This window comes from Giraffa tippelskirchi, chromosome 13 (assembly GCF_054371585.1).
Source record: "Giraffa tippelskirchi isolate mGirTip1 chromosome 13, T2T-mGirTip1v1.2.pri, whole genome shotgun sequence".
NCBI lineage: Eukaryota > Metazoa > Chordata > Mammalia > Artiodactyla > Giraffidae > Giraffa > Giraffa tippelskirchi.
In genome coordinates this window covers 98,866,475-98,878,915 of record NC_137287.1, presented here as the reverse complement: position 1 = coordinate 98,878,915, position 12,441 = coordinate 98,866,475, and the positions used below count along the sequence as shown (strand labels likewise).

Sequence of the window (12,441 nt, the reverse complement as noted above, 5' to 3'; positions counted from 1 at the left end):
ATCATACACGACTAGGTGACTAAGCAACAACAACCACCGTTATTAATAGGTTGATAAATGCAAAGAAATAGAGGAAAACAACAGAATGGGAAAGACTAGAGATCTCTTCAAGAAAATTAGAGATATCAAGGGAACATTTCATGCAAAGATGGGCTCGATAAAGGACAGAAATGGTATGGACCTAACAGAAGCAGAAGATATTAAGAAGAGGTGGCAAGAATACACAGAAGAACTGTACAAAAAAGATCTTCACTACCCAGATAATCACGATGGTGTGATCACTCACCTAGAGCCAGACATCCTGGAATGTGAAGTCAAGTGGGCCTTAGAAAGCATCACTACGAACAAAGCTAGTGGAGGTGATGGAATTCCAGTTGAGCTATTTCAAATGCTGAAAGATGATGCTGTGAAAGTGCTGCACTCGATATGCCAGCAAATCTGGAAAACTCAGCAGTGGCCACAGGACTGGAAAAGGTCAATTTTCATTCCAATCCCAAAGAAAGGTAATGCCAAAGAATGCTCAAACTACCGCACAATTGCACTCATCTCACCCACTAGTAAAGTAATGCTCAAAATTCTCCAAGCCAGGCTTCAGCAATACGTGAACTGTGAACTTCCAGATGTTCAAGCTGGTTTTAGAAAAGGCAGAGGAATCAGAGATCAAATCGCCAACATCCACTGGATCATCGAAAAAGCAAGAGAGTTCCAGAAAAACATCTATTTCTACTTTATTGACTATGCCAAAGCCTTTGACTGTGTGGATCACAATAAACTGCGGAAAATTCTGAAAGAGATGGGAATACCAGACCATCTGACCTGTCTCTTGAGAAACCTGTATGCAGGTGAGGAAGCAACAGTTAGAACTGGACATGGAACAACAGACTGGTTTCAAATAGGAAAAGGAGTACATCAAGGTTGTATATTGTCACCCTGCTTATTTAACTTATATGCAGAGTACATCATGAGAAACGCTGGGCTGGAAGAAACACAAGCTGGAATCAAGATTGCCAGGAGAAATATCAATAACCTCAGATATGCAGATGACACCACCCTTATGGCAGAAAGTGAAGAAGAGCTAAAGAGCCTCTTGATGAAAGTGAAAGAGGAAAGTGAAAAAGTTGGCTTAAAACTCAACGTTCAGACAACTAAGATCATGGCATCTGGTCCCATCATTTCATGGGATATAGATGGGGAAACAGTGGAAACAGTGTCAGACTTTAATTTTGGGCTCCAAAATCACTGCTGATGGTGATTGCAGCCATGAAAGTAAAAGACGCTTACTCCTTGGAAGGAAGGTTATGACCAACCTAGATAGCATATTTAAAAGCAGAGACATTACTTTGCCAACAAAGGTCCTTCTAGTCAAGGCTATGGTTTTTCCAGTGGTCATGTGTGGATGTGAGAGTTGGATGGTGAAGAAAGCTAAGCACCGAAAAATTGATGCTTTTGAATTGTGGTGTTGGAAAATACTCTTGAGAGTCCCTTGGACTGCAAGGAGATCCAATCATTCCATCCTAAAGGAGATCAGTCCTGGGTGTTCATTGGAAGGTCTGATGTTGAAGCTGAAACTCCAATACTTTGGCCACCTCATGCGAAGGGTTGACTCATTGGAAAAGACCCTAATGCTGGGTAGGATTGGGGGCGGGAGGAGAAGTGGACGACAGAGGATGAGATGGTTGGATGGCATCACCGACTCGATGGACATGGGTTTGGGTAAACTCCGGGAGTTGGTGATGGACAGGGAGGCCTGGCGTGCTGCGATTCATGGGGTCGCAAAGAGTCGGACACGACTGAGCGACTGAACTGAACTGAATATTCAGATGACGTGCTGTAATTTGGCACATGCTGTCTTGTTGGGATATTTTGGCTGTGTTTGTTGTTGTTGTTCAGTCACTAAGTCGTGTCCAACTCTTTGCATCTGCATGGACTGCCACACTGTAGGCTTCCCTGTCTTTCACTATCTCCCAGAGTTTGCTCCAACTCTTGTCCATTGAGTCGGTGATGACATCCAATCATCTTATCCTCTGTCACCCTCTTCTCCTGCCCTCAATCTTTCCCAGCATCAGGGTCTTTTCCAATGAATCGGCTGGGTTTAATTTCTTTATTTTGTAAACAAGGCTGGGTGACATCCTCGTATGTGTGTTTTAGGTGCTTGTCCCATTTGTTTTGGGAGCAGCTCTTGGAAGGGGGATTTCTGGCTCCAAAGATAGGATCACAAGTGTGTTTGGGGGCACTTGCCGAGACGAGGGTCCCCACAATCAGGAAAGGAAGTTTCCTGGCCTCCGTTTCTCTGCATCACACCCTACTCTGGATCACCTGCTCGTTTAGACTAATGCTGTCAGTTTGGTAGAAGTACCACTCAAATTCATGTAAAACCTTCATTTTAAGCCATTTGTCTGGAAATTTCTCTTTGACTTTTAAGTAGCCAAACCTGGTAACCCCCGGTAGCCTGGGGAAGATTGTCAGCCCAGACATTTTCATCGTGGCCCTATAGGTGCCCAAGCTGTGCTCATAGAGGCTGGAAGACTAAGCAGAGAATTACCTGCTCTTAGCACTGAGACTTTCTGTGCAGTGAATTCTCATCACATCTAGAAATCTCTGATGAACGGGTCTTTCAGTTAACAAATATGCCTAAAGTTCGTAATGACAAACCTGAGACATTTGCAGTAGGCTTAAAGATGTTTTTTATCAAAAGCTGAAAAGATTAAACCGCCTTCAGTGTCATTTCATGGTTAAGCATATTACACTCATCTGAAATGGCAATCCCCCTCGCCTTCCTGCCATGTATGAGACCCTTGACATTCACGAAGGACGTGTCCTGAGACCTTTGAGGCTCCCTCGATTCATAAATGCCAGTTTGGCTTTCAATTTTCCCCAGACCATGCAGCAGAGATCAACAGAAAAATGCATGTGACTGCTTTAGGCTTTTATGATTCTATAAATACAGGGCTACAATCATGTATAAAGCTATTAAAGCAAAATCAGGCTGGAGTCCTGGCTGAAATGGTTTCTGGGGTCATTATTTTTCTCTTTGCCTATAAAACACATAGTAAACAGTTCACATTAGAAAGTCAAGTTTCAGTCAAGTACAGTTTTTTGTATCTTACTTTATCCCAAACTTCTGTTAAACTATCACCTTGCTGGATGTATTTCTGACTTTGTATATCCGTACCCCACGCTGGGAATTGACTTTCTTTAGGGAGCCATGATTCTTAATAGTTTGCCACCAGCTGTGGGGTGACCACATTGGATGATGGTTTGAACTCCAGGAATTAAACCTATCCCCTAATAAAAGTGCAAAACCACACACCCTCAGAATCACAGTCTACGTTATATTACTACTTGGAGTTTCTTGCCAGTTGTCAGCATGTGCACTGGCTGGGGCAGGTAGGGACTCTGGTGTCGGAAAGCTCAGTGCCATGTCCTGGCACCTAAGGCATGACCCTTCTCTGACCTTGAATGCAGCCAATCCCCATTTCTGCTATTAGCAACTTACTGACAAGGGAGATGTTACTACTACTTTTGTTACTCAACGTCCCTGGTGGTTCAGATGGTGAAGAATCTGCCTGCAGTGTGGGAGACTCAGGTTCAATCCCTGGGTTGAGAAGATCCCCTGGAGAAGGAATGTAACCCACTCCAGTATTCTTGCCTGGAGAATTCTGTGGACAGAGGAGCCTGGCAGGCTATGCAGTTCATGGGGTCGCTAACAGTCAGACTCGACTGAGCAACTAACACTTTCACTTTCTTTTGTCACCCGAAAGTTAGTGACTGGAGTGTTTCAATGTTCACTTACATGAATTGCCAGCTACAGATGCTAGTTTCTGCAAAAATCTCCCAGTCAATAATGTGTTATGTAAATCTGAACATCATTCCTTAAGATCTTATATCTTACGTGCACTCAGATGCCACTCTGCTGCCTCTGGACATGGGGAGAGATAAAGATCAGCATCAGCTTCCTAGACCCTGAGTTCGGCTCACCCGACCAGATAACCTGCTGCATCAACACTGTTCCAGGACTCAGGAGAACAGACTATTATGGGACTTTGAGTCTAGTGGAGGAGGCAGATGATAAACTAAGGAACCAGAAAGAGACCAGATAAGGGAAGAATTAATCCTGAGGGTGATGGAGATTAGAGGACCTATTGGGTCCCTGAGGGCCAGGTTCCAGGCCAATGACATGGTTCAGAAGGTAGCCAGCCCAGGATGGTCCAGGCAGAGTAGGGTGGTCAGCACTGGATGGACATGTTGCTGAGACCCTGAGCTGGGATGTTCCAGGAATGAAAGGGGATCCAGGTGGCCACGAGGTAGCAGGCAGTGGGGAGGAATGGAAAGGCCACCATGGATAAAAGTAACTAATTTATGACCCGAAATAGGACACTTTTGAAAGAGAAAGTGGTGCTATTGATAATTGCTCTGGGACAGCAATTGTCTCTCATGATGGTCAGTGTAGACCTGCATGCACAATCGGTGCCCTACTCATGGAACGTGTGGGACGAGGGGGCTTTGTGAAGGGAGGTGCCTTGCCCACCGTTCTCTGGGGAGCACCACAGCTGCCAGACTCGCCCCTGTGACTCTGGTGCAGGGTCTCCCCTGCAGTGGGGATGGGGAACGTCTCCCCCGGCAGCCGGCACCTCCTGACACCCGTCATCTCATCACCCCTTCTCCCAGGGACCCTACCAAGGAAATGCAAGAAGGAGCTCCTGGCGGTGAAACTGAGGAACCGGCCCAGCAGGCAGGAGCTAGAGGACCGAAACATCTTCCCTCAGAGGACGGACGAGGAGCGGCAGGAGATCCGGCAGCAGATCGAAATGAAGCTCTCCAAGTAAGTGTGGGCGCATGGGCCCCAGAGGGGGCTGGTCCCACCAGCCCACAGCCCGACCCTACGTTGCGCCCACCCAGGCTCCACACACAGTGTCTGCGGCGGGGTCTCCCATCCTGACCGCCGTCAATGTTCGGGACCAAAGTTTCTTGCCATGGGGGCCGTTGGAGCATCAGATGCTTGGTGGCCTCCCTGGCCTGGACACATGACGTCCCCTGTGACAACTGATGTGTCCCTAGACACTGCTGAGTCCCTCCCACCCAGGGCCAGTCTTCTTTGTGGAAAAGGACTGGTTATAGAAGCAGGGCCTGTGGTTTGGACAAGCTCTGGGGAGATGGGGTGCGGTTTGCCAGTGCTGCTGGTCTGCGGCACCCTGGGAGAAACGGGGGTCTAAAGCAGGGGCTCCCGAGCTCGGGGGTCCCAGTGTTTGGGCCAGGTGACTCTGGTGTCCTGTGCACCGTGGGACATTTAGCAGCATCCCTGGCCTCTGCCCTGGAGATGCTCACAGCCCGCCCCCCTTCCTTCACCACTGTGACAACCACATATCCCCTGGGGACAGAGCCACAGCCACTCCTGGTCTAGGACCACTCCCTCCAAGGTTGCCCTGGGCTTCTCCTCCAGGTCGTCCCTTTGCCTGAGGCTCAGGCCTCCTCACTGCGGGCAGATGGGCCCTTGTTCCCCATCCTTCTGGGGGCTTGGGTCCAGTGTGCCACCCTCTGAATGCCTTTACTTCAGTTTTTTCAGGGCCAAGGGCAGTGAGTATAAGTGGGTAAAGCCCAGCACCCAGATGTTGCATTTCTCTGGGCCTCAGTTTTCTCACCTATGAAATGGGAATGATACCAGCTGTGGGATCACAGAGAAGGAGCAGTGGGCTCAGCAGGCACACTTTACCGCAGGCTGTGGGGTCCCCGGCTGGGGTCCTGAGGGCCTGGAATCACATAGTCCCAGTTTGAATTGCCACTCTGTGCCAATGTGCTGGGGATCTTGGGCCAATGGACTCACCTCCTCAGGTCCTGGTTTTCTCATTCATGAAGTGGGGTGTTGATGCTCTCAAGGTCATTGTGAGTTGCGGGGAGATCCCATAAACAAGGTGCACTGCAGACCTGGGGCACGTAGTAGGTGCTCAGGCTTTCCTGGTGGCTCAGATGATAAAGAGTCTGCCTAAATGCGGGAGTTCAATCCCTAGAAGATCCCCTGGAGAAGGGAATGGCTACCCACTCCAGTATCCTTGCCTGGAGAAGCCCATGGACAGAAGAGCCTGGTGGGCTAGTGTCCATGGGGTCGCAGAGAGTCGGACATGACTGAGCGACTAACATTTTTCAAATCAGTGCTCACCATAGTTGGTGGGGCCTGGGAGCCCCTCCTTCTGTGTTGGCTCTGAGCTGTGTGGCAAGGGTGCCCGCTGTGGATGGCTGTTGAGGTGCCCATGGTAACCGGTGGCCCCAAACCCAGAACAGGGCTCCCTGTGGAGAAGCTTTTTAAACTACTGATTGCGACGAGCCCCACCCCTCCCCCCAACCTGGATCAGTCTCTGGGGTGAGGTGGGGACGTTAATGAATTCCCTGATTTTAATGGGTTGAAGGAGTCTCTCCAAGTTGGACGTTCCTAGCCTGATTGTAGTGAGACTGCCAGACCCCCAGGCACTTGTCTAGCTGTGTCTGGTCATTCAATAAAGGCTTATCTCACTTGAATGAGGGGCAGGCTGGTGCTGTGGTCGTTGCTGGAGATAGAGCTGTGGGTAATGAGGGAGAGAGGTCCCCTGAGCCCCACACCCCTGAGAGCATCCTCAGACCTCTTCCTGTGTGGTGGTACCCACTCTCGGGCTTAGTACCAACCAGATGCTCAATGAGTGCATGTGGGTGGGAAGGAGGGAGGGCTGGGAACACGGCTGCATGGGTCTCATGGCCGAGGGGACGTGCCGGCCGATCATGTCCCGATCAAGCTCCATGTCCCGGCTGCCTGTCTCATGATGCCATGCACTATCACAGGAGGCATGGTTTTCTGTCTCGTTTCTAGTGAGATTAAACTTTTTTTTCAGTGCTTATTAGCTTTTTGGTTTGTTTTTTTTTTTTTCAGTTCCTTTCCTGTCCATTACCCGAAGTTTTCTTTGTCTTACTGACTTGAGGAGTTTACTCTGGAAATCACAGCTCCCAGACCCCTCCAGGTCTGCGAAGGGCACCTCTTCTCCCTCTTTGGGGCTGGTGGCATCATTTTGTTGATGTTTTTTCCCTTTGATGTGTGAAAGCTCTTCATTTTTAAAGTCACCAGCTGATCGATCGTGTACTTCTAGTGTCAGCAGATGTTCTCCATGAAGAACCAGATACTGAGTATTGCTGCCTCTGGGGACCTACCGTGTCTGCTGTGACCACACAACTCTGTTGTCACACTCACTCAGTCATGACCAGTGCATGGTGAGTGAGTGTGGCCGGGGTCCAATGGAGGCTTATGCACAAACGTGAACAAGAGCCCACCCGGCCCCTGATGTACTTTATGGTTCATACTATTTGTGACCAGTCTTAAAACATCCTTCCCTGCCCAGATGTCAAAAAAATGATTTTTACACATTTGCTTTTCCAGTTGTTTTCTGTGCCAGTTGATAATGGTTTTCTATTTTCTAAACAAAGCCAGGGGCTTCTCAGATGGGGCGAGTGGTAAAGAACCTGCCTGCCAATGCAGGAGACATTAAGAGATGCGGGTTTGATCCCAGGGTCTGGAAGATCCCCCGGAAGGAGGAAATGGCAACCCACTCCAGAATTCTTGCCTAGAGAATCCCATGGACCGAGGAGCCTGGTGGGCTATGGTCCATAGGGTCACAAAGAGTCAGACACGACTGAAATGACTTAGCACGCACACATACAAACAAAACCAAGTTTTCCTTCAAAATAAGATATTAAGCAAATTAAAAGAAAAATAGTAAGCATTGTAAGTACATGTGATTCAAGGAAAACAAAATGATCACGATGATGCTTGGCTTAAGAGAACTCTGGGGACTCCACTCCTGTCTCCCAGAGCAGACAGGAGGTGGGAAAAGGTAGGGTGCTGGGACCTCGAAGTCCCTCTGATTAAGTGGTACCCCAAACCCAGGTCCTGGACTAGACTTCCTCCATTAATCACTGAGTCTGTAGCTTGTTTTAAATCTTGGAGTAGAACAGAGTAGCTCCTTAGCTGTTTGTCACCATGTTTAAAAATGGAAAAGCAAGCCTGGAACCAGACACGGAGGGGCCGTGGCTGAGAAATCACATCCCGGGGGGCAGACACAGCCCTCCCGGCTGCCTGGTTTGTTTCCCTACAGAAGTGGTTTAATTAGATCCTTTGTCTTTGTTTTGCCTCCTTTCAGAGATTCTTCTGCCTTCACTTGCTGAATAATTCAGCCTCTGGTTGCCGTGGCAACCTGCCATTCACCATATCCTGAAATGCAGTTGGTGTTTTCGTCTTGTGTATTTTTAAAAAATTTCCAGACCCTTCCTCTTTCATCTTTTGGGCACTCCTAGAGCATTTTTGGATGAAGTGGTCTTGGTCTTCCCAACTCTGTGTGCTGCTTCTTGTTAGGGGGGTCATATGAAGTCAGAGTCAGCTTGTGGGGAGTAAAACCTCGTGGTAGTTTTCACCCCTTTTCCGTCCAGCAGCCCAGCCCACCTTTACTGTGTGTGTAAATGAATCTGCAGTGTCTCTCAGACCCAAAGCTCGAGGGACTCACACAGTGGGTGAGTTCTGGAAGCTATGGTCTTGCTTCAGTACAGTTGTGTGCTCACCATTTAAGTGGAGTCGGTGACAAGGATGCCTGACAGCTTTCTTTATTACTATTGTTGTTGTTATTATAAGCTTGAGGTGTCCACCCGTAGAATTTGGCATTTGTTTACAAAGTTATTAAATGACAACTTTGCTTTCTAAGTGCAGAGCCCGTGCAGTGAGTTTTGCTTGCTTTCCCTCATTTAATCTTTGTAGGAACCAATTGTCATCATACCCATTTTACAGACGAGAAAACTGAGACTTGATGAGAAAGGTTTAGGAACTTGCCTGGGATCACACAGCTCTGAGGAGGCGGGCTAGGTTCCTTAGAACCCCCAGTCTGGGTGGCAGGGGAAGCAGGTTCTCGGAGGCGGTCTCTGGCTTATCTGAGTCTCTGGGTTTTCTCATGTTGTGTGGCTTCCGTCAGGACATTCAGGCCTCCAGCCAGGCCCTGGGCCTCTGGGCAAAACGCTTCATGCCTGTGTTAGGGGTGGGGATTGCTGGAGGGGGTGCAGGTGTGCCCCCTATACCTGGAACAGCACGGTTAGTGAAAATATCCAGAGAGAGACTCTGGGCCGACCATGGGCTTTGGGGAAAGGCAGCCAAGCGGGTTCAAATACCAGGCTTCCCTCACTAGTGCTGTGGGCTTGGACCAGCACCGCCTTCCCCGAATCTCCCCCTGGTTTGTAAGTTCAGCACTGTGGCAGCACCTTCCTCCTGGGACCTTTGGAAGATTCTAGGGTAGTTCCTCTACAGACAGGTGAAAGTGTGTCCCCAAAGGAGGCGCTCAGTGGGGGGAAGGAGAGGGGCATGGGGCTGCTGCTGGTGGTCCTGGCTGGAGGCATTTGACTAGTGGTCACCTGGGAGGAGCGGGGGCCAGGCCAGGGTGCTGAGCTGCTGGAGAAGCGGCACCTGGAGGATTCAGGTTGTGTTGGTGTAGTTGTTAACGACCTTGTTTTCGTTTCTCGTGAAAGTGTTAGTCGCTCAGTCACGTCTGACTCTTTGCAACGCCATGGGCTGTAGCCCATCAGATTCCTCTGTCTGTGGGATTTCCCAGGCAAGAATATCAGAGTGGGTTTCCATTCCCTCCTCCAGGGGATCTTCCCGACCCAGGGATGAAACCCTGGTCTCCTGCATTGTAGAAGATTCTTTACCGTCTGAGCCACAAGGGAAGCCCTTATGGTGCAATTTGCCTGGAGCTGGGGGGCGGGGTGCCAGGGACCTCCAGAATGCTGCATGACCTTCTATTAAGTCTCCCTTGGGGGCTCCTCTGCTCTAGGACCACCTTGAGAAGCTGATGAATGCTCAGTAGCGTCCTCCAGGAGCTGGTAGTTAGCACGTTTGTGTGGGCCTTAAATGCTCCTTGAGCTGGTCCCTCTAGAGGCGCGTCCTGTTCTCCCGTTTCCAGAACAAACTGGCGCCACTCAGGCCTCCAGGAAACACAGTTCCCAGAAAATAAGTGTTCTGTGCTACTGATCCCCTCCCCCGCGCCTGCCTTGAAACTTATGGAGGAGGCTTGTTGCTTTTAAGGAAGGTGGTGGAGATTAGCACCCCTGATAATCATGGGGTATTAGCTGTGGGGCTTTGTTTCTGCTGAAGGTGCCAGGAAAGCTGGGGCAAAGAGCAGGGTCTCAGTTCCATGGACACAGGGTTTTGAAAATATTGAAACCTGACTTTTTCTGGGCTTAGCAGGAAAAAAATGACTTAATTGCTGGAAAGGAAGCTGCTCTTTTGGGAAGTGTTTAGGCGTCCTTGCAGAGGGCGGGGGATTGCATAATAACGGATATTGATAAACACTTGCTGATTTTCCTCTTCAGCAGTGCTGGGTAAGAGCCCAGCTCCTCCTGGGTGTCTTGAGTCTAGCCCTACAGACACTTGCTGATTTTCCTCTTCAGCAGTGCTGGGTAAGAGCCCAGCTCCTCCTGGGTGTCTTGAGTCTAGCCCTACAGACATCATATAAGTGGGGACAGAGAAGCATGGTTATTAATGATGGTCATTGTTAACATTTATTTAGTGTCTTCTGTATACCAGCTTCCTGCCAAGTGTTTCAAACACATCACCTCCTTGGAGCCTTGTGAGAGCTCTCTAGGGTAGGAACTGTTAATGGTCCTATTTTTCAGATGAGGATAACTGGCTCAGGACCGTGCAGTCACTTGCCTGTGTTCATACAGCAGGAAGTGTGGGGGGGCGGGGTCATCAGTCATCCCATCCACGCCAGTGCCCACATCAGAGCATCCATCCAGGTCACCAGGGAGCTTTGTGAAAATGCTGGTTCCCAGGCCCCACCCAGAATCTCTTGAACAGGAATCTGTATTTTAACAGAGCCCTTCCCTTGAGTGTCACTGCTGTCTTGTGCTGCACTGTATCCCCTCCCTCAGGACCCTTGGGAGACTGTTCTCGGAGGCCTCGGGACCAAAATAAGCCACACTTATTATGTTGGTTTTTTAAGGAGCGTGCATGTTTGTAGTTAATCATGTTTCCCTTTTTGTCTTGGCTACCAGGAAGCTCAGAGCCAAGTGTGAAACTAACTGCCTTGTATCATTTGGGGTGTGTCCATGTTTGACCTTCTATTGTATGGCCTTTATCTTAACTTCAACTTTTTTTTTTTTTGGAAGGAAGGAGTCTCACATTTATTGACCATACTATGTTCTAACTCATATATGTTACATTTTTGTCATGGTTACCAGAAACCAAATATGTAGGTATTAAAAAAGACTCCTGTCATTTTACTTAACATTGGAGATTTTGGATAATTGCCAGTAATTTCTAAAGTATACAACTTGAAGTTTTTCTAAAGCATTCATGCAAAGCTGATGCCCACCTGAGGCTGAGGTTGTGGAGAGAGTGATGAGCCAGGAGTGAGACAGGATTATTGGGGAACTTCTCTGTTTCAGTTTGAATTTTCTTTTCTTACCTCTCTTTCCCATCTATTGTAGTTCTCCAGATGCTCTCTGGTTGTATTCCTTAAAAAAATTTTTTTATTGGAGTATAGTTGCTTTGCAATGTTGTGTTATTTTCTGCTGCATAGCAGTGAATCAGCTGAGTGTGTGTGTGTATGTGTGTGTATATGTATCCCTTCTTTTTTTGTGTTTCTTTCCCATTTAGGTCAGCACAGAGCATTAAGTAGAGTTCCCTGTGCTATACAGTATGTTCTCATTAGTTACCTATTTTATATATAGTGCTGTATAATGTTAACCCCAATTTCCCAATTCATCCCACCCCTCTCTTTCCCGCCTTGGTTTCCATACGTTTGTCCTTTACATCTGTGTCTCTATTTCTGCTTTGCAAATAGGTCCCTCTGTACCATTTTTCTAGATTCCACATATATGCATTAAATATATGATATTTGTTTTTCTTTTTGACTTACCTCACTCTGTATGCCAGTCTCTAGGTCTATCTATGACTCTGCAAAGGGCGCAATTTCATTCTATTTTTTATGGCTGAGTAATATTCCACTGCATATATATGCCACAGATTTCTTATCCATTCCTCTGTTGATGGGCATTTAAGTTGCTTCCATGTCCTGGCTGTTGTAAATAGAGCTGCAGTAAACATTGGGGTGCATGGATATTTTGGAATTATGGTTTTCTTCAGGTGTGTGCCCAGGAGTGGGATTGTTTTGTTGTTTTTTTCTCAGTGTTACTTTAATTTCCTCAACTCTTAATTTTATCTTTAGGAAGTATATTTTTCTATACATGATTTCAAATCCAGTTCTCAACTTTAAATATAAAAGTATAACTAAAAATACATATTTTTGTGGAGGCCCTTTTAGCATACATGAGATTTTGCCACCTAGCATCATGGCAGAGAGTTTTGCATTCTTCTACTAGTGTTTAAATTTTCATTTGTAATAGTGGTCTAGTGTGTAAGGAAGGGACAGACTGGCACCAACT

At 47.8% G+C, this 12,441-nt stretch overlaps 1 protein-coding gene across 2 annotated transcripts in view; it reads left to right on the top strand.

The window, feature by feature from the left end:
• Positions 1-12,441, top strand: part of PHACTR3 (phosphatase and actin regulator 3) — a 208,429-nt gene that overhangs the window by 164,432 nt on the left and 31,556 nt on the right. For both annotated transcript variants that reach the window (XM_081559353.1, XM_081559354.1), the window contains exon 8: positions 4,669-4,822. In XM_081559353.1, coding sequence (XP_081415479.1) covers positions 4,669-4,822 — 154 coding nt within the window. The remainder of the gene's footprint in view (positions 1-4,668; positions 4,823-12,441) is intronic.